This window comes from Lasioglossum baleicum, chromosome 15 (assembly GCF_051020765.1).
Source record: "Lasioglossum baleicum chromosome 15, iyLasBale1, whole genome shotgun sequence".
NCBI lineage: Eukaryota > Metazoa > Arthropoda > Insecta > Hymenoptera > Halictidae > Lasioglossum > Lasioglossum baleicum.
The window spans coordinates 10,087,786-10,110,433 of NC_134943.1; the positions used below are offsets into that span (position 1 = coordinate 10,087,786).

A 22,648-nucleotide genomic window follows, 5' to 3' on the forward strand; every position below is an offset into this window, starting at 1 on the left:
GTGATCGTAGTGGGATCGACAAAGCTATTTGGATCCAAGACGGCCACTTTCGACGGCAGTAACCACGAAGACGCCATGACGGCACGATCACCCACATCGTTCTCGCCGCGGCTCTCCACTATCAGTCTGCTTGGAGCGATCTTCTTTCTCCTGACAGCACGTGAGTTTCCCCGAGTTCTCCTAAGAGGATCCTTCTTCGCGCCTAATTCACGAGAATATACCAACAACTAACATCTAGCTTCGAAAAACAAAACGCCCTTTGAGAAGATCGAACTGGCTTACGGGACCATTTTCTTAATTCAACTTGTCAGTGATTCAATTTGGGATTTCAAGCATATTCGTGGAACCATTTGATTAATTTAACTTGTCAGTAATTCAGTTTGAGATCCAAGTATATTTGTGGGACCATTTTGTTGCTGTAACTTGTGCCTTTGGTTCGCTTACTTCTGACAGTGATTCAATGTAGGATTCAAGCATACTCGTGGGACCATTTGAGTAATTTAACTTCTGAGTAATTCAGTTTGAGATCAAACTGAATGATCTGCCTTTGGTTCGCTTACTTTTGACAGTGATTCAATTTGGGATTAAAGTATGTTCGTGGGACCATTTTGTTGCTGAAACTTGTGCCTTTGGTTCGCTTACTTCTGTCAGTGCTTCAATTCGAGATGAAAGAATATTTGTGGGACCATTTCGTTGATTTAACTTGTCAGTGATTCAATTTGAGATTGAAGTATATTTGTGGGACCATTTTGTTACTGCTGCCTTTGGCATCAGGCCTAGCGACTTCTATCTATAGCAAACAAGTTCACAGTCCGTGGAAATTCGAATTAACCAGGGGATTAGGTGCAATGTAAACGTTGATACACTGTATCTAATAGTTGCCACGTTAACTTTAACGAGGATTAAAAAGTCACAGGATTAAATCGAAACCTGTCGCGGTGCCATTTCGCTCCACTGACTTCGCAGCAAACTAGTTCCTATCCGGTGACGGGATTAAAAATTTTGACGAACCTGTAATACCATTTTACTTGAACAACTCCAGCTATTCATTTGAGATTAGAAGATTGTAAAACGACAGTACACATGGGCTCCGAATTGCACAAGATTCCCGAGTGATTCGAAATTGATGAAGCCAACTTTTAGAATAGTCCTACATTGATTCTACAGTTCTGGGAACCACCGTGACGCGTTATTGTCAAAGTTTCCGAAGTTATCCACGTTAGACTGCACTTGCAGAGGGTGTGTGTCGAAGCAGTGCACCAGACAGCCCACATGCGAGCGCGCCATGCCGCTCATCATTCTACCAGACCTGGCACAGTGATTAAAAGACCTATCAGCGGGCTGCAGCTAGCCTAATCGTTAAGAAAAGTCGCCTGAACAATTCTTAAAGGATTAACAATGGGAGGAATTGTTTTTTCAAACCTTTATGCGAACTCTGATTCTCTGAAAATGGCACTAATGGACCTAACAGTTATCAAAAAAAATGGTTGAACTTCAGCCTCCAAGCATCGGAACTATTAACAAAAGCTGTCGGAAAAATTCATACAGGAAAAATAGATTGGTCCAACTAGGTGCGAATTGTGTCGCCTGACAGGAGCAAAGGCGACACAGCGTCGTGGACCAAAGTAGACCTGGTCAGCATTCAATAGCTTCGGAATTTCGCGGGATTTCGGAACTCGCGTGACATGCTGTCGCCTGTTAGCACCGACAGAAATTGAAACGGTTCTGCTGGACGGCCGAGTCGGATTGCAAAACGAGAAACGATCGGGCGTGTGGTTCGGCTGGAGGATCGATCTCGCGCGAGCGCGTTGATTGCGCGAAGCCAATTAAAGCGAGTCACTGTGCTAAAGCAACTGCTAAAGCTCGTTCGACTCTCGGCTCTCGTTCGCGTCTCCCGATTTGCCGGTCTGTTTCGCGACTTTCGCGCTCTCCACGCTTTTCCTCCGCGCCGAGGCGAGAGACCAGCGACGACAGGGGGAGAAAAACGCGGTATCGCGGTCGCCAAGCCAAGAAATCCTCGTCCGCTTACCGAGCCGCCGAGAACTCGCGTGTGCACCCGCTCCTAGCATCCCGATTTCCTCGATCCCGATCGAGACCAGGAATCGAACGGACCAGAGAGAGCGATTTCCGGTCGCGGGAAGCGCCGATGCTCACGCAACCGTACGGACACGCTTCCAACGCCTGCGATTTCCCGCGAAAATAATCGCGAACGTTCGCACGACTATTTTGCTATAGCCAGATTTTAAACATCTAACGATGTTAGTCTGTCGTTTCCGTTGAGACGAGAACTGTGTCGAGCGATGAAACGAATTATTCGATCGACGCAGAACATTTCTATTTTGGAGATTCGTCGGGAAGATTGTACATGAACGAATAGCTTCGAGCTCGAACAATGAAACGGAAGCAGCGACAGTATCGTGTCCTTAAAAATGCCTAATAAAGAAGTCTAGACAGGAAAGAATGAAACGGACGAAGGTTACGATCGCGGAAGAAGGAACGCGACCGATATTCACGAGCGTAACAATGGCGATCCGGGAGCCCGGCGAGATTCAGCGCGTTTCAAGCAAAACCAACGTTGTCATTAAATCTAACCCCGAAATCTAATCCCCGTGGAGTCAACGCGCGTCGCCGCGTTGTTTTGACGGCCACAAGTAAGGTCGCACGCACAATTACTCTTCGCGTAGCCAGGCTCGCGCACAAGCGCGTACACAATGGATAACAAAATTTCGCGGCGGTAACTCGGCATAGCCGCGCATTCGCATTCAGCATTCGGCATTCAAACCGCTTCGACATTATTCCTCTCACCGGTTGGTTTGTTTACCAGCTCGTCGGCCATTTCTTACGTAATTCCAGCCGTAGGCGAACGCAAATGGAATCCGACGGGGCTCTCCTCTCGATATTCCGGCGTTGATAGAATTATATTATAACGAACCCGGAGGAACTCGATATTCCGACAGCGGGAACAAACGTAGAAACCGGGAATTATTTTCGAGCCATCCCCTTCGATCGTATATACAATTACTCGCATTAATATTCGCGGGCAACACCACTTTCGCATTTCTCGCTTTGTGGAAGTTGATACGATTTTATCGTGCTGCTTTTTGCGCGGAGAGACCAGCCATTTCTCGTTGAATCGAAGTTTTCTTTAAAGTTTCTTCGGAAAATTTCTTCCCAACGTTCGATTCGTTCAGATACGGTGATTTTAGCGTTTCATTTTTTATATTAACGATCATTGTTAAGGAACAGAATCCCTTTTTGCTGTCAGTCTTGCTTTCAATTCGATTTATAATTGATATTTATCTTTGTCTCATTTATTTCATGTGGTGTTTAAAAAAACTAGAATATAGGTACATTATGCATGTTACTGTTGCTGGCGAATAGGCTCGTTTATAGTAGCGCCAACAAAATATCGACGAATTCACAAGGTGTCCGGGCACTTCAGAAGTGTGTATCTTTGTTCGCGGATTTCATCGCGGTTCATTATCGCGGATCCAACCACTGTGAATACACCGGTTGCGACATTAGCCGCGAGAGTCGTATTATGCGCGGCTCGGCAATTACGCTTGTCCGCCTTCTGCTTTCTCTTTCGTATGGAAATGTCAAAGGTCCGATACACATCTCTATCTTGCTCTTCCTCTTCCTCCGTGTCTCTCTGACCAGCTTGAGCCGTTTAGCACTAAAGTACCGGCAGTTAATCCGACTCATTTTCGACTCGTTAAAATAATTGCAGAAGCGAGAACCTGCTATGAGTGCGAGATACCATAGAAACATGAGACAAAACAAGGTTCTGCACATGCCATTCACAGTTTCGGCAATGATTGTACCATTATTGTGTAGTCAAATAGCGAATCTTGACACAGGCATCGTTCTTTCAACAACTTATTTACCGGCCATTTTTTTAATAGATTTTCTAAAATCGAAGACTTCTCAACACATTGTTCGAAATCATTGCATTTATGAAGGTAAATGATGATTTATTCCCATGATTCGTTAATTTTTGGACATTTAGATCCGCAGATCGAGCGATCGGATCGAGGATGGATCGAGGCTTTTTCACGAGCGTACCCGAGAGTAAACGTTTAACCACGTTCCCGCGAGCTGTCGTTACCGCGACAATAATTACGCACTAATGGCCCGCGGGCCGAACGACCTAATGCATCCTCTTCGAGCTCGAAACCATAGCCGCTTTGACAAGCCCCCGGTTCTCATTAGCGATTGATACCCGGCCGAACGATGGCCCAGATTTCCGTGGAACATCGCCCTCACCCTCCGATCCACCCTTTGATTCTCCACTCTTGCGCGATACCATTCTGCCGAAACGTTTTGCGGAAATGAATTTTTCGTGAAAGTTTCGCGATCATAAGGGAGAACGGCGCTTTGAACCGGCCTTTCAACTCTTCGCTTCAGCGAAGCGGAGCTCGAGGAAGTGGAGACACGTAATTTCTCTGCTGCACCGTGTTAATGACAAAAGTGTCCCGCATCGTCCCTATTTACTTTAGAATGAAAAAAAAAACCGAGTAAATTTTTCTGTCGACGTAGCTTCGCTTTAGAAGGGTCGATTTAGAAGCGGCGATTGTTCACGGCATTGGGAAACGCTCAGATTGTTCGGATGAACTTTTTCGAGGCGTGGAGGCTGAGTTTTCTGTGGTACGGTAACGCCTCGATCTCAGAAAAAAAATATCCCCTCCACTGCGGGACATGCCGCGAGGGGCCGAGAAGCTCGAGCTGCCTCGGTCGCAGAGCAGTGTGAAATGTAAACATGTCGCGTCATCCGATACGAGGTCGGGTATCTCGCTCTGGACCACTACTAATCCAACTACACTTCTTTATTTTAAAAAATTTTAAATTTTAATATTTCCCGAGAATTTTCGGGATTCCGTCCCGATTCCGAGTAAAATTCCCGTCCCGACGTTATCTCGCACACCCCTATTATTTTTCTACTAACTGCTAGCGGCCCTTAGGGCGGGTTGCGCCCGACCACTGGCGGTATACCTGAAATGGTTGTTATAGCAGACAAGAAACGCGCACGGATCTGCTCCGGACCGGCCGTTTAGAAAAGAACACGAGTGGAAGTGAGTCCGGAAAAAGAGGCAGTCAGGAGAAATGCAAAAAGCGGGGCCCTGACTGTCCTTGAGGACATTAGAGAGCGGAAAAAGGACTCTCAGTCCTACCTTTAGTGGGTGTTGGGGACACCGACCACCTGTGTCCCCCGAGTCCCACATTACCCCTTCCGGGTGTACGTAAATGTATTTTTATTCCCACGTCTTTAAAGAAAAATAAAATATATAAAACAAACTTTTACAATGCACTAAAAAGGAGAAAATTACGTCACGTAGATTACCCACGAAGATTACGTCAATATAGTTTATTTTTAGTCACTAAAATGTCATGATTTTATTTAATTTTTCTATCTATTCCGATACTGATTTTATAACAGAAGAAAATTTGAACTAATTGCTTAAAATTTTGGGGAAAATATATTATTAATCATTTAACTGGATTCGGTATTTTATGGAGAACCAGGAAATACATTGTTTTCTCCTTTTTAATGCATTTTAACATAAGCGTGGTTTTTAACAAGTTGTTTTTATATATTTTATTTTCTACTTTTGTTGTTATCGGAAGCAAGTGTGTATACAAGATTTCAGCAAGATTGGACTATGGGAAGAGGTTTAAAATTCGATTACAATATTTTTACGCATACAACAACAACACACGGCAAGTTAATATAAGCGTGGTAAAAAAGCTCCGAACCGGCCGATTATTTACAACCACCGCGCTCCGACAACTTCAACCCCGACAGATGTGCAACGCGTGCGACAGATCCACCGAATCAGATCGATGGGATCGTACATACATACACACATACTTTTCTATTTTATATAGATAGAAGATAGAGAAGATACAGACGATAGAGAAGATAGTGGAGATAGAGACGATAGAGAAGATAGAGGAGATAGAGAAGATAGAGGAGATAGAGACGATAGAGAAGATAGAGGAGATAGAGGAGATATAGAGGAGATAGAGGAGATAGAGGAGATATAGAGGAGATAGAGAACATAAAGAAGATAGAGGAGATAGAGGAGATAGAAGATAGGACTTTCGCCAAATATTTAGTGGTTTAGGCGAGGTCGCAACGAAATAGTCGACGACGTATAGAGATAATAAAGGCGAGATGTGTCCTGCTTTTGCAAAGTTATTTATTCGACTGATATTTGTTTTCAAAGAATCACCTACAATAGAAACATAGTCCGTTTCCCGGAAGAAGAAGTACTAAAGACGCACTGCCAGTAAGAATGCCAACACGTTATTACTTCCTATTCATTTTACTAGCCTGTAAACATTGTTTCATGCCTCGGAAGAATTAATTTTAATAATTCCGAGCGTTTCCTGGTGCCGTTGAGTTTCTACTCCGTTCTACTCTATTTCTGGAAAGCAGAAGACATACCTTCACTCCAAGGAAGGAGCACCAATAAAAATGATTACATCGGACTTCTGCAAAAAGTTTAATGATTCACGATCGTCCCACAAACGTTCAGATTTTATTATCTTCTTCGGCATAATTTACTCGGCGGATTACACAGCCGACATCCTTCAACAGTTGAATTCCTCCATTGCATGATTTTCCCAATTATTTTTCTCGACCCTTAAACAACAAAGGCCTGGTTTTCTAAGATGCAATTTAATATCCAGTGCTCGATTTGTATTAATTGGCTGGTTCGTTTCTCCTGGCATCAGCCTGGTTCAGAAGGGCTACAGGATCCGATCGAGAGAAATAAGTTGGATCCTTGAACCCGATCCCTGTTAGAGACGAGTTACGGACTAGTTTGTAACGCGAAACCCCACGGTGCATGGGGAAATTAAAAGGTGTTCCCTTAACGAGAGCTCGACGACGTAACTGTGGATGTAACTCGTTGGTTTAAGCTCGAAGAGGTGTTACAGGTCGTTTTCTCCGATCGATCCTTTCCTCGATCTTACGCGATCGGGAAGTGGATTGTGTTTTATTTGCAGCTGTTATGGCCAGATCGGGAAACGCTGTAATATCGATCAGAATGGATTTACCTGGTGGGAACATGTCCAGATTTAAAAATGTATTTTTGCAAAACGAGACCACTGCAAAACCATAAAATCATTTAATGACATGAAATCCTGTTCCATCATTTTCAAATGCAGCCAATTTTGATTCTAAAAGTCCTACAGTCTATTGATCTCTCCACACGATCCAGAGATGATTTTGCAAGGCAACGATTGCGTTCTCGATTCGAAAGAATTTAGAAGGATCAGGATCCTGAGCGCGGACAGATCGGACCGGTGGAAAGCCACCGGGCACCACCAAGTGGATCCTACGATCGACTCGCGATGGAGCGGATTGATCATTAAGTCGCAGGGTGTAATCTGGGATCGTAGTCTTGTCATTGATCGAGCGGGCCAATCTGCCGGTGTAAACACGCGTAACGTGAATCACGGTTGGAAGGCTGGATCCGTGGCCGCGCTCTCCGATCGATCGATCGCACGACGACGTTTAGCGGTTTTCCCATGCTTAATATCGTCGCTGTCCCACGTAAACCATTCCGCAACTCCCATCAAGCTTACAGACTCAAGATAAATTTCACCAGTGCTCGGAAACAGTTGGGAAAAATAGAAGGGAGAGAGAGAGAGAGAGAGAGAGAGAGAGAGATAGCCGCGCGCGTGCATCTGGATGCACTGACTCGCAAACTGCATCCGCGAACGGCAGGATTTTTCTCCAATTATCAAATACCAGGGACAAAGTGGTACACCGGTTCCCAGTCGACGTTACATCACCGATTACAAACGACAGTTAACGGCACGAAACGACGACAAACGCCGGCACCGATCTCTGTGCAGAGAGGCTCGTCTAATTTTCCAGGGATCGAGCGGACCCACGGATTTTTCCTCGGTCATAGGAGGAACAGCCCCCTCCGGGCGCGTCGATCGCGGACGATTGATCCGATCCCGAGGATTTATGCCCGGGACACGCGTCAATCTCGTCCGATGGACGATATCCTGTCCACCAGGAGAACCGTAACGGTACAAGCTCGCTCGATCCGAGGGCTAGATGGACGAGCGATCGTCGGACCGGTTCCCCCGATTCGTTAGCATCGATCGGAACGGTCCGGCCTTGACGTCCGATCCATATTTATGCGATCCTGGTTTCCTCGTGGCCGACTCTGCGATCGATGGGAACTCGCGGGCCACGATCGTAAACGATTCCTAAGGCGGTAGACTCGTTTCTAGGATTGCAAGGGTGCGGGATTCGCCTTCTCATTTCTCGATAATACAAACACGAGCTTTTCCACTGGTCGAAAACGCTAGATAAAAGATCGATCTAGGGCGCTATCTCCCTCGAAAGTCCTATTTTTTCGTTTACAAGGCGTAATATGCATTATTCGTCAGCTATATAATGCAAATTATGCGTCCGAATAATGCAAATTACGCCGCGTAAACGAAAAAATAGGACTTTTGAGGGAGATAGCGCCCTAGATCGAACTTTTATCCTTGCAATCCTGGAAAAAGGAGTCTACCCCGTTGAGGTGGGATCTCCTAAGCGCGTCTGGTCGCAGCGTTTTGCGATCCTGGACCGTCTTATACTCCATTCGTCATACTTCGTCAGAAGGGATTCCATGCGTCTGCACGCGTACGACGTTTTTATTTATCTAATCGACAAATTATTTAAAAAGAATGTTTTTTCCCGATGATCATTTAAAAAAGAAAAATGTTTCTATTCTTAATCATAACCGTGATTCAAATTGTTTCGTAAATGCAGTTTTCGTAAAAACACTTGACACTTTATTTTACACGTCTGTGAAACCAACAATTTTTAAGGTTTCGAAAAATTCTTTGAGATACGTTTGAGATACGACATTTTCGAGACATTTCAAAATGAATATGCGAATGAATCAACTTGTTCGAATGATTAGAAACAAATGGAATGTCATACGATACGGTACGAGTTGAACGTGTACAAAAATGTATAAAATATACCTGGATATGTCAAGTGTATAACAGTTCGGTATTGAAAGCGTGAAAAAATGGGACGGTTCGTGGTAGATACGGCCTAATAGATCTGTCCAGCGTGGTCTCGATCTATGGATCGTAAAAAGACGCGTTCGCAGAACTCGGTTTTGCATACGGCGTAACGATCCACGGTCTACATCGCGATGGATGCTTCACGGTGGACATCGACTACCGTTAACCGATCGGTAACCCGAGTCCGACGGAATTTATTATTCTAACTAACGCGATTCTGAATGCGATTAGTTATGCATGCGACCGGTTCTCCGGTCCTAGATCCTCTGACGGCGTCCCGTTGCTTAATTATTCGAGAGTCTGGAGAATCCACCGGCGATCGTTTATCACGTTTCAATCGCCTCTTTGCTTTTCCCAAATATGTAATAATAACAGACTCGGCGTTATGGTGTCTTACATCGAGTCGTTAACTCCGGTACTAATTTATTGCACGGATTCACATTGTGAATATCATAATACTGATCTCTAATCATTAATAATAATTTAATAATAATGATTTCATATGTTTTGAGTCGTTTTTCACCGCGGATTTACGTTGACCCGTGATTAATCGATTCCGATTTCTTTCCAGGAGTATGCAGCGAGTCTTATTATGGGAAGCTCATTGGCAAGCTGCCGACACTTCACCACAGCGTCAGCGGTGAAGTTTACGCGGCGGACGGACGAACTCTGTTCATCAAGGACTTCGTGTACGATGGCGAAGCGCCAAGTTCGTAACCAAGAAGCGCCTGAACTTTAGCATTACGAGAGGCACGCGGCGCTCGGTTCGCTTTTCCCGCGGAAAACAGCCGAATCCTGGCGTCTCGCGGTTTCTCCTGCTGAGACGCTGTTCACTTCACGGGGAAAACAGAGGCCGTAATCTCAAATTTTATCAGGTCGCTGCTAATGTTTGATTTCTGGCAGAACCATCAACACTAAACCTACCACTGCCGGTCGAATAGTCTTACATTCTTAATTTTATAATTATTGAGGATATGATGTTGCTTACATGGAAATTGGTTCGACAAATTTCTTTATCCAAACACGTGTTGCAATAAAAATTACACGAAATATAACTAAATAGAGCCTTGTTATTGTTATCAAATGAAACATTTTAGTCGCTTTCATAATAATTCTTGTCAACGAACTGCATCCAGTTTTTCGATTGCACTGCGGTCGACATTCAATGTTTTGATCGTTTTCCTTATTTTTCCACTCGTATAAAAAGCATAACGACATTAATTGACATTTAAATAAAAATTGAAGATCAGCTTCGTGCCTCGAAATGGCACATGATAAACCTGCAGGCTACAATAGTATTTCTTGGTCGTAGCGCAGCAACCTGATAGAATTTTCGAATAGAATTTTCTGAGCGAGAGAACCGTTCAAGTTCGAGCCGGAGAAATCGAGTCTGACCGTTGAAGTCGAGCCAGTCGCAGCCGTAAAAGGCTCTGCTGGTTCTCTGAGTCGACTCTCACTTTCCTGCGCGGTGCGGCTCAAGATAAAATCGAAGTCTTGCATGTGCGAAGGACACGTGCGGCGACGTCACGAAGGATCAGAATAAAACGCGGACAAGCCTGCAAAAGCAGTCCTCGCGAGTAGAAACAGCGAAAAGTTGATCTAGCGACCGGGTGACCGACCGAGCGCCGTTAATCAAGTAATTACCAGCAATCTTCGGAACCTGTAATCACGAGATTATCTTCTTCCAGCGGCTTTCTTCTACGTGGGTTCGACGGATAGAATCAGTGGGGAAGACGGAGTCAGACTGCGCGACGAACGAGGAGGGTGAGTGCTCATTTTTCATTGATAAACCCGATTTCAATATTCCCCGAGCTGTTCTATGAATCTTAATTAACCCGCAAACCTGTACAATATTTCTCTCGCGAAGCTCGGGTTAAATGGATGCGACTATTAGAGAGAATTCATGCAAACATTGATCTTTCTTGCCTCGGATATTCCGTGGTTGCAAGGAAAAACGTGTCACAACTACAACAAATTTGAGTTTATGCATTCATTGAGCTTCATAGTACAAGATTGACATATTTACTAGAAAATAAGCCATGAAACAAATTCGAAAGGCTCGAAAAATTAATAGAATTTAACCGATATTACGAAAGTGAAAGTATGTGACGCATGCGGCGTTCTTCCTGACAAACACAGATATATTGTGATGGGATTAATCAATCTCCCGGGGAAATGAAAATAGAAGACTCAGCTCTCAGGATTTTGTACATTTTTAACGTACGAATATGTTTTATCACAAGATTGTGTTCTAAACAACCAATTCTCTCGGACTTGCAGAACGCAGACGCTGAGGCGGTACCGCAAGGAGGGCATCACGCTGACGTTGCCGGACAACAAGACTCTGAACGACATCAAGTGGTTCTCGGTGTGGTGTGACAGATTCTCAGTGAGTAACAAACGAATCCATCCATCGTGCTCGTGACCTTCGTTGTCACGTCGATCCCCGTTGAACAGCATGAAGAAACCGGTATATCGTTTCCTCGCGGCGCAACTTTCACGCTCCCGGTTGTCGCCGCGCGTGCCAGTCGCGCGAGAAAGTCATCGGTTCGGTTGGCGTACTGCCATAACTGCGACGAACGATCTCGCGAATTATATTTAATCGTCCCCGTCGCCAAGGGAATCTCTCTGCTCAATAAAAAACACGGAAAGCCGGTTGCCGGATCTCGATCGTCGGTAAACACACGATTATGGCCGATTCTGCTCGTATTTTTCCGTTCACACGCATTTTTCCTTCATTTCTACTGAGTTTATATTATTTATATCAGTGCTCCCCAACCTTTTTACCGTGGACCGGTCAACGTTTGATAATTTTACCGCGGACCGGTCAACGTTTGATAATTTTACCGCGGACCGCTGAAGGGGGGGGGGAGAGGGACGTTGATTGTTTATATTTCAGATTGTTCTGATTTAATAATTTTAATTTAATTGTATTTAAATAATTGTATTTAATGTTCCTTGGGCGGACCGGTACCATTTGATCCACGGACCGGTACCGGTCCGCGGTAACAAGCTTGAAAGAAAGGAGAGAAGACACTGCGGACCGCAGTGGGTTAATTATCCAGGCAAACGTCCAAGAAAACACGTTTCCAGCTAGCACGGTGCGCGGCCGATTCTGCTCGTACTTCTCCATTCAGACGCATTTTTCGTTCACATTCCTACCGATTTTATATTATTCATATAATTGTACTATGTTGTAACAAGTTCGAAAGAAAAGAGAGGAGACACTGCGGACCGCAGGGTGTAACATCCAGGCAAACGTCCAAGAAAACACGTTTCCAGCTAGCACGGTGCCCGGCCGTTTAAACGGGATTGGCAAACGGTAGCAGAGTGACGTACACCGCGAAATTTCAGATTTAATGAGCAGCACGATAGAGCCACTCATTCGGGACGGCCGCTTATCCATAGTCTGCGTGGATCGTCGATTTACGTCCTCGATATTGCCGGCGCGACGCAAATTTATACCGAGTCGCAGCGTCCTGATATCACAGCCCTCCACATATACATGTGTACACATGCATACGCGCGTGCGTACGCAGAATGATAAGCTCGATCATGACACAACTAGAGTGGTGAGCTAGAATTCCCATTCTCCCAGTTGCAAATGAATTCTGTCCACGGCGATCGTGCATCCTTGGCGTTAAATAGTCTTTCACAATGAAACCTGCACGACCGTAAATCAATGCATTGTTGCTGTTACAGGTGAGCTTCGGGGATGTTAGGATACCCAGAGGATTCGACTACCCGAAGCCGCAGAAAATAGGTGCTTTGAGCGGCGTTCATGGCGTCAGCTCCGAGCCGATCGTCATCGTTGATAGTCAGACCCTGTTGGTGCCTAGTTTCAGCTATGATGGCGAAGCTCCAGGTGTGTATTTATCATCGAATTAATTAGATGTATGTTTAGGTCATACTTTAGAAGTTCAGATAGAACCTCTCGCTCTTCCTTGTCTAATTTTTTATACATTTTTATTGGAACTATGGCTGAACTTCACCCGAAACCAGAAATTTTCAACCTTTTCTTATGTAAACCTGGAGATTTTAACGAGAAAATGCCGGAAATGTAAATTTTAATCCTGGGAATCCCCACTGGTTCAACCGTTATACAGTTACCTGTCCAAAACACTGAAAATCGCTGAAATTCAAACACGCATAACTTCTGAACCAACGGATCTCTAAGATTGTAACATGGATTTTCAGCATTTTCTCGTCAGAATCTACAGGATTACGTAAAAACAATTACAAATTTCTGGTTTCCTCAAGTGAAGTTTAACCGAAACTATTAACATTTCCTTGAGTGATCACGAAATCGTGTTGCAGACGCGAAGTTCTGGGCGGGCGTCGGACCGTCGCCATCGCCGCAAGGGATCAGAATACCGGACGAAAATGGCGGGACAAGGCCCCTGCGATTATACGACCGCAAGACCATTGTCCTGACCTTGCCAGGTGACCTAACCGTGCACAAGATCGGCCACTTCGGTGTCTGGTGCGAGGCGTTCACCGTGGATTTCGGCCACGTGCAAATACCGCAGAACGTGAACGTGCCACCATCTTTGATGATGCTCGGAGTCTCGCCGCAGGTAAGCTGGAAAGCCTTCCCATAGTTGGAGCATGGCTATGGAGACAGACGCCGGCTCGAACACCTTCGAACACCTTCGCACAGAGTGTCGTGAAACGTCTCGACGAGGTTCTAGATCGTTCAGCCTTAAAACAATTTTATGCACCAATTAAGTATTAGAACTTGGTCCACATCCACACTGGTCCATGGTGGTGAAGATGGAACCATGGGGTCGTGGATAACAGTGGGACTCGAGGTTTTTTCTATTGAAGATTGATAGTTGCACTAAGCTAGAGCCGAGAGAATAGAATTCGTTTAGCTTGCATTGTCAGACTGCGGATTTTACGATTTTCTGATGAAAATGTAAAAATGAAGAAGATATAGAAGACTACTTTTTACTTAGATTTTACACCTTGAAATCAACGAACAAGATTCCACGAGAGATCCAATGTTAAATTTCAATGAAATAAATTTGTACAAAAATTTCGAGAAAATAATTTTCCACGAATGCATAAAATCCGCAGACCAATGATCACCCACGAAATCTTTCGTTCATAGACTCAGTTTGCAACCGAACATCATACCATTATCATCTCTCGACAAAGAAGCGGCTATGCTGATCATTAGACAAAGCGGATTAGGAGAATTATATAACCTTAGAGAAAAGGGGCAATATAGAGGTAGATAATATAGAACGCAATTAATCAATATAGCGACGCACGGCCACGAAGTATCTGCACCATAGGCGTAGACAACTATCATACTCGAACGGGTAGGGCTCTCTCCGACTGCCGATCCGAATCCCGATGCCAATCACGTCCGAGCTGACAGGAGGAAAGGGATTCGTGCAGGCTTTTACCCCGTTCCCGATCGATTTACATCGTCTTTAGCCCGAAGACTCGATGCTTCCCACGTGTCACGTCCCGCAAGTTCCCGAGCTGGGTACCAACTTCCACGTAGTTTCATATTCCGGCGACATTTCGCGAGACGATTTGCCCCGTCCTGCCCCACGTGTTATAGAATTCGCTGGGCGGATCTCCCAAAAATTTCGACGCGAGAAAACACCGAATAGAAACACGTGAACCTGCGACAATTCTCCCAAGATCATTTTCAAACACTAAGTTAACAACCAATAAAAGCGCAGCCCCCGATGATCCATCCTCGAAATTTCCAAATGTCCAATCGTCATTTTCGCGACGGGAAAGAATCGGGAAAAATAATCCATCGACAATCTATATAAATAAAAATGTAAATGTTTGTTTGTTCATAATCTAAGATCTCCGAAACGACTGAACGTAGAAAGCTGGGGCTTGAGCCATTAGACGCAACGTTTCTTCGGAATGGTTTTAGGACAATCCGCACTCGAAAAAGTCCATTCGTTCAAAAGTTGTGACGTCATTAGTGGCCAGAGACGATTTTCTCGCCCTCTTTTGGGCACGTTTCTGCTTATAACTTTTGACTGGTAGCACCCCAAAAAATATTCAATTATATATATATATATAGTTTATATTTGGTATAGCATAGTTTAGGAGTTATAACACAAAAAGTGTGCGTTTTCCTTAAAATTTTTGGTTTACCGACGTTTTAAACAGCTGTAGCTTTTCAACGGTAGGTTTTAGGAAAAATCTGAGACCACCTTGGCGATTGGAAATTTAATTCTCTACAACTTTCATATGTGACACTTTTTTCTCTGACGCGATCTAAGGGGTCATGCAAGAAACGACGTAAACTAGAAAATGTTGATAGTTTCGCATTAAGGTATTTTCGGCCGTAACTTCTGACCCGTTTGTCGGAAATAAGTTTCGGGCAAACAGGTTTACTTAGCGTGCGAAAGTCTACAAAACGAGTCCAACAGTTTTACAGAAGTTAGAAGCAGAAATGTGGTCGAAACGGTAAAATATGGTAAAAATGGCAGTGCCACGGCAACGCGTGGCCAGATACAACTACTTCATTAATAAAAGTTTTCTGAAACGTAAAGACTGCGATTTCCGAATGTAGAACACTAGTACATGCTGAATGGATGAAAGAGTTGAATCATTCATCGTGGTATCAGCTGACGAGATTTCTCATCTGAAGAATTGTACGGCTAGAAATTTGGTTCTCCAACGATTTCACCAAAAATTTGTTGGCGATATGAAAACTCCAAAATGGACTACACAGTTAAATTATCACGACTTGTATTGGCTGACGGAATTTTTCGACCGAAATATTGCGAAGCTGGTATCGCGAGGGAAATTTCGTCTCGGAATCGAAGCCGTTCGTTCGTGTGTCAAACGCGCGGGGAAACGAGTCAGCAGAGAGAGAGAGAGAGAGAGAGAGAGAGAGAGAGAGAGAGAGAGAGAGAGAGAGAGAGAGTGAGAGAGAGAGAGTGAGAAAGAGAGAGAGACTTGCAAACTCGTCATTGTTCGACGCCGAGAGCGCGTCTGCGTCAATATTTGAATGGATATCCGTCGACGGAAGTCGTCGAGCTCGACAGGCTTGCGATTTTCCGCGCAACCGGTCCCCGTTTGTTTTCCTCCGGCGCGGCGGTGATTTCGCGTAGGTGTCTCCCGATGATTCAAGGTAAACGCGGCGAGTTCTCGATCGACGTGGCTCTCTACTAGGTGTGCAAGAACCCGAAAATGTCGAGTCTCGGAAAGGCATCGGGTCGAGGCGACTTCGGACAAGTTCGGGATTCTCAAATGTGTCGGCACTTCCGAGAATATTTCAGAATTCCGCAATATTCAGGAACCCTGATGCGAATCACGAACATTCTCGATAATATCGGATTAAGACTTGTCCCCCCAGTCTACCTACCCCTTCTACGACGCCATTCCCCCACGCTTCCGAGTCGGCCCGGTCACGTGACGCGTTTCGTCTCTGTCGTGCATCTGTCGCACTGTCACGTGACTAATCCGGTACTGGCAGAGAGGGGGAACATTTTCCCCTCGATTCGAGTCGATTCCCCTTGATCTGGCGACACCGTTGCTCGGGAAATCGGAAAAATTATACGAAAATCCCGAAATTTTCGCGAACCTATCCCGATAATCAAATTATCGACCACAACTCTACTCTCTACCAATCGAATCGAGTTGAGACAAAGAGAGAAAGAGAGTGAATGAGAGAGAAATGCATAACACACCCTGTCTCTGTCCTTGTGTTGCAGAACGTGCATCGCGGAGGGCAGGGACAGACGGTCAGTCTGGCGAACCTGTTCGAGCCGTCAACTTCGTCGTCGACTTCTTCTTCGTCGTCGTCGCCGTCGTCGTCGACGGTGTTCGCGAACGCGTTGCTGTCCCAGCAGCAACATCAGCGTCCGACAACGTACCGACCGATCCTACGCCGAGCAGACAAGGTCCAGACCGGCAGATCGGCGACGCAAAACGGCGACGACACAACGAACATTGACGACCCCGCGTATCAGGAACAATCCCGCAGAACAAGGCCGCAAGCGAACAGAGCCTCGCAGCACGCGGAACGATCGAGATCGCGACAGATTGCCGACGAACCGCAGGCGAATTCTTATGCGAGACTCATGCGATTCCACGGCGACTGGAGACTCGACTCTTTCGTTAGATATTAAATGAGAGGTTGTTTCGTGGAGTTTCCCATCCGTTGCGTCGCGAGTAGAGAGTGTAGGACGTAAGTTAGGGCTTAGGTTCCCCCTCCGTTGTGTTGTATATGTTGGTTTAGAACAAAGTTGGGCATTAATCGATTGCAATTTTATTCAAGATTGATTGATTAATGTGTACGATTAAAAAGGTAATCATTGAAAAATCGACGATTGATTCAATCGATTGATGAAGTTAATCGTCAATCGTTGATTAAAAGGAGAAATCGTCGAAAAATCGGAGACTGATTCAATCGATTGATGAAGTTAATCGTCAATCGTTGATTAAAAGAAGAAATCTTCGAAAAATCGACGATTGATTCAATCGATTGATGAAGTTAAATATAGACCACATGACAATACACCTAAACTCAGTTCACATTTTTTTCAGTATTCATACAGTTTTGTTTCCGTACTTCATTTCGAAGTTGCAGCAGTTAATCATTAATCAATTAACCGATTGACGATTACAATTGAAAGGAATGTGATCGTTAATCGCAATTAACGACTGAAGTAGAAATTTAACCGTTCTTCCCAATTAACGATTAATAATTAATCGTCGATCGTTGATTTTTTGCCCAACTCTGGTTTAGAATACTCAATGCCTGAAGTTGAAAACAAATAATTTAATAACTACAGTAACAAGAGGTCAACTGTGTATATGATTTATTACTTTAATATAGGATTCAGCTTCCCTAGAAAAGTATTTCCAATATTTTAAGAAATCCTCGACCGTAAAGGGTTAATATTCTACATCTCCATTGACTCTTTCACTCAAGCCTCGCCGCAACATTCTAAACCAACAAATACTTTTCAACCTCCTCCTTAATCAACTCGTGCGAACGAATCGTACACCGGATTGCAACACAACGAAGGAACCTTACAAAAATCGCCGAACGCGCCCCAACGGAAGGAAAACAGTACCTTTACCAAACGGAACGAGCCCCTGTACAGATCCTCGACCCGTCACCGCTTCGTTAGTCGTCAAAATCGCTCCTGGCCGCGAAATTTCGCGGAAAATTCGTCCGGACCGAAGAGGACCGACTCGAGGAGGCTCTCTCGAGCGATTCGAACGTCCGAGGCAGGGAAATCCTGGCCGGTAAATCAGGCCAGCAGACCTCGGTCCCGGAAGTCGGTCGCGTATAGAGAAATTAACGGAAGTTCCGTAAGCCGGGCCGGGCGATTTTCCGTCGCGGAAAACTCCGGTGGCGCAGCTGCGATAATATTAACCGGAGCGGATCGTTCGCGAAGTTGTCGGGCTGGTCGCGTGGCAGCCGTTTCGCAAAGTTCGGGGGCCATCCCTTTATTTATTTTACCCCGTGCGCCGCCGGCCATCATCCGCTCCGAAGAGGAATCTCCGAGATACACGGATACACGCATGCAACGACGGCCACGCGCGCGAGCTGCTTCGACTTCCGGTCGTTGAAAACGCGCCCGAGAACCGGAAGTCCGCCGAAATTCTGTTCTACGAAAAAGATGTCGCACGAGAAATGCATACTGGAGCGAAGATTAGGCATTGTAGAAGGGAAGTAGAGAACGGAAAGGATGGTAATCTTATTAGGACAATGTAGAAGCCAGCACGAATCGCGAATTAGAAGGTTCGATTTGTAGCGCTGGCGGTAGAGACCCTTTACGAGGTATGCAAGTGCATCGTTCGCGTTCTCCTAGGACAATACGAGTAGCCGGGATGCATGGTCCACCGTGAGATACGTGTCGATATCGCTGACGGCTCACATTGTTCCTCGGACTCGCCTAAAGCGCGTGTGCCACTGGGAACTTTGTCGAAACGCTCGCGAAACGGCGAAACTGGCTGGAATATGTTCGTTATTTGGACGAATACGATTTGGATAGGTGTTGTTCTAGGAAAGTTTTTGGATAATCAGTTTGTCGATCGAAAGCGGTGGTCGACGAAGCTTTCCGGCGCAGCGGCGAGAGCGTTTGGAATCCTTGGGAGCGTTCGAGGCGAGAATCAAAAAATAGATAAAATCGTTGCGTGATTAACGATCGGGTAGATCTCGATCGGAGGGAGCGTGTCAGTGAGTCAACGGCCGAGCGAGAGACCAGCGAAAGTGAACGGCGACGCGCGTCGAAACGGAAGCGTTACTTTTGTAAATAGCGTGAGAGAGGGACTGGAATATGCGATTATGACTGTGATACCGAGGGTTCAGCGGTTCTCATCGGAGAACGAGCGTTTAGGTTCGAGCTCCGTCGACCAGAACAGTGCAGATACTTCGCGCGAGCCACGGAAGCGCACGTACACGAATGAACGCCTAAATAAACGTCTGAACGAATCAAACGTATTTTTCTTGAAACCATCGAGTCCTTTTTCTAACCTCGTGGAACCATCGTTTCGCTTCCCCGGTTTCTGTTATTTCACACATAATCATCATCAATATTTTCACTCCTGAAGCTCTCTGAAGGTCTATCAAATCATGCGAAGAATTTAATTTTGCCCACGACAGATGAGTTTCCAGCTGACTGTGGATCGGTTTCGCTTTCGTTCGACGATGAGACGAGGCGGGACGGGCCGAGACGAGAATGGTAAACGGTTTTGTCGTTTGATTTCAGTCGAAACTGAACTGCGAAGTTCTCGAGGACAGACTGGGCTTCGAGGTGCGTTGGGCCGTGGCCGGAGACAGCATAGTCGCCCAACTCGTCGGAAAACTTGGTGAGTACATATATTCCCGAGCTGTCCGGGCCGCTCTCTGCCGTCCCACAAAAGGGCGAAACTTCTATCGGCACCGCGGCTTTATTGAAAGCGCCGTGAATCTACCCGGCCGTCCGCGCACAAACCGAAGATCCGGCGGGCGCCGAACTTTTAATTAACAATACCCGACGCTGTCCGGCAGATAACGTATTTTTAGGCGTGTCGACGTCCCGCGCGACACCACGGCAGACGATCAATCGCCACGGCCACCTGCGGGAACGAAGAACACGAGTCAGCGAAAGACCCGTTTGCACCCTGCGTGTAATCGTTCTCGCGGAAAAAAACGAGAGCGGAAACATCGCGTTACACGGTCTAATTAAGCCTGTCCATTGATCCTTACACGATTATTTTACACCTCCTAAGCGCCACCGAAAATATTTAGAAAAATACGCGAGCTACAGCCAACGAGTAGCTATCAGTTGGTTTTTCGTTCGTTTGGATATCGCGTGTAGTTTTCGAGAAAAATGAGATTAGGGGTTGGAGAGCACATAAAAAATAGACAATTTTATTTTGGTTGTTCCGGTCGGCAGAAAACGGCCAGTATATGTCCTTCGGGATATCCGCGAATCCGGAAAGAAGCAAGATGGTGGGCGGAGACGTCGCGGTCGCCTGGGTCGACAAACAGACTCTTCAGGGTTATGCTATCGACTACTTCCTCGAGGCAAAGTCTCAGTGCTCCGGTGGACGAGGCAGCTGCCCCGACACACGTATACAGGTAAATCAATTTTTATTTGAAGGGTGTCTATAGTAGTGCACCAGCCAAGTTCTCGCACTACTACCTTCTTTTACACGACACAACTTAGCCGTTTTTTAGAGGCTTATAACTCGGCACTGGAGGCAGATGGAGAGATGTAATTTCGTACACTTGTTAAATGCTATCATGTCTCAATATTGACAAAACATTAACGTTCCAACATTAGTAGGTTCCGAGAAATAGGACCTCAAAAATCGCTAAAGTCACTGACTGACTGACAGATCATCAAAACCTTTTGGGTACTTGCCATTGACCTACAAGCTTGAAATTTGGTACATAGGTCCACCATAATAAACACTCAAAGAGATAATTATCAAAGTTTGACATTTTACACCTTAAAGGGGTTGCATTGAAAAAAAAACATTACGAAATAGGCACGTAGGATAGAACATAGCAGCATAACATACATAAGTATACGTTTTATTAGCTTCGAAGTCGCAAAAAATACTGATGAAAAAAACAATCGCCCTAACGTAAACAAAAGAAACTGCACCGAGCATCGTCTATAGTGGCGGGGGGCAAACGGATTCTAGCGTCGTCGGCAGAGTGCTAATCTTCGATACATTGAATTTAGATTTTGTCTTGCAGATTAGAAAAGGATATTTCTTCTTTGATACCTACTTGATAATTGATGAAATTTCAACAAAAATTGATGAAATCCCAACAGATACATCCTGTAAATAAGAGCCAAGTTCCCATGGCCGTAGAAAGTTGTGAGATCAAACAAAATACGGCCAAGTTCGTTAGCTTAGAAATACCTCTTGCAATACTGAAAGAAGCGTTTGTAAAAATTAGTTTCGAAGAACGCTATTTAATTTTTAAAGAGTTACGTGGAGGCTAAATTATTCAAACTTGGCCGTTACTTTTTAAACCAATGGCCATAAAAGGTGTTAGGTAGCGGCCAAGTTTGAATAATTTAGCCCTCCATGTAACTCTTTAAAAATTGAATAGCGTTCTTTTAAACTAATTTTTACAAACGCTTTTTTCAGTATTGCAAGAGGTATTTCTAAGCTAACGAACTTGGCCGTATTTTGTTTGATCTCACAACTTTTTGCGGCCATAGGAACTTGGCTCCTGTTTGCAAGATGTTTTTGTTGGGATCAAATTTATTGCTCTTCGAGAAAGCTACTCGATCGCGTTCCTTTCGATTTAATGGTACGTCGGCTCACAGGAGAACACGAATTCCATCCGACTGCTGAACGCAGTCCTGGTAGACGGGTACAGCATCGTGACATACCAGAGACCGTTGAAGGCGAGCGACGAGCTGGATCGTCAGATCCTAACGAATGGCTCGCAGGCGATCATTTGGGCCATCGGTCCGCTGAACGACAGACAGGAAGTCAGTTTCCACTCGGACTACCTGAAGACCGACCGGTTCATCAATTTTGGACGACCGCCATTGTGGAACTGTCCTGTTCCGGATCAGGAACAGTCTACGCTACTCGGGGCCAATGCTGACAAGGTCAGCGAGCACCAGGTGATGGACAGACCAAAATAAGAAGCTCTTCACCTTTATATAAATGGTCACGTTGTTGTAATTATAATGACAATTTGTCGAAACAGGAATTGCCTGCAACCACGAGGAGGCCTCAAAGGGCCCCACCCACCCCAGCACCGGCGGCAAAAAGCGACGCCTGGGTGATTCCTCCGATTCCATGTGACGAACCTGAAAACGGAGTGTTCTACGCCCAGATGGGTCCCACTGGCGGAAAACACGGATATCCTGCTATCACTGGTGCGAAACTCACTGTGACACGTTTCTCATCGTTCTATTAGTTGGCAACTAAGTTCGCCACGTTGACATTTTCTTGGACAGAATGATTTATTAACGCATTACCGACCGGTGACTATCGCATAATTTTGAAATATCTATGGTACATGGCTAAACACTTTTTAGTGGAACCTGCAACAGCCATTTTCGTTGTGAACTAACAAGTCACCCTCAATAACGTCATCTAATAGTAATGTAAAGTTGTACTGTAAAAGAATACTTCT

At 45.2% G+C, this 22,648-nt stretch overlaps 1 protein-coding gene across 1 annotated transcript in view; it reads left to right on the forward strand.

Moving 5' to 3' along the window:
* The window catches only part of Skeletor (DM13 and DOMON_DOH domain-containing protein skeletor), a 26,194-nt gene continuing 3,546 nt past the window's right edge, over positions 1 to 22,648 (forward strand). Inside the window, 10 exon segments of the mRNA XM_076439435.1 lie at positions 1 to 160; positions 9,620 to 9,757; positions 10,737 to 10,812; positions 11,329 to 11,437; positions 12,751 to 12,913; positions 13,366 to 13,625; positions 19,761 to 19,860; positions 20,430 to 20,614; positions 21,825 to 22,110; positions 22,113 to 22,388. Coding sequence (XP_076295550.1) covers positions 76 to 160; positions 9,620 to 9,757; positions 10,737 to 10,812; positions 11,329 to 11,437; positions 12,751 to 12,913; positions 13,366 to 13,625; positions 19,761 to 19,860; positions 20,430 to 20,614; positions 21,825 to 22,110; positions 22,113 to 22,388 — 1,678 coding nt within the window. The 5' untranslated portion in view covers positions 1 to 75.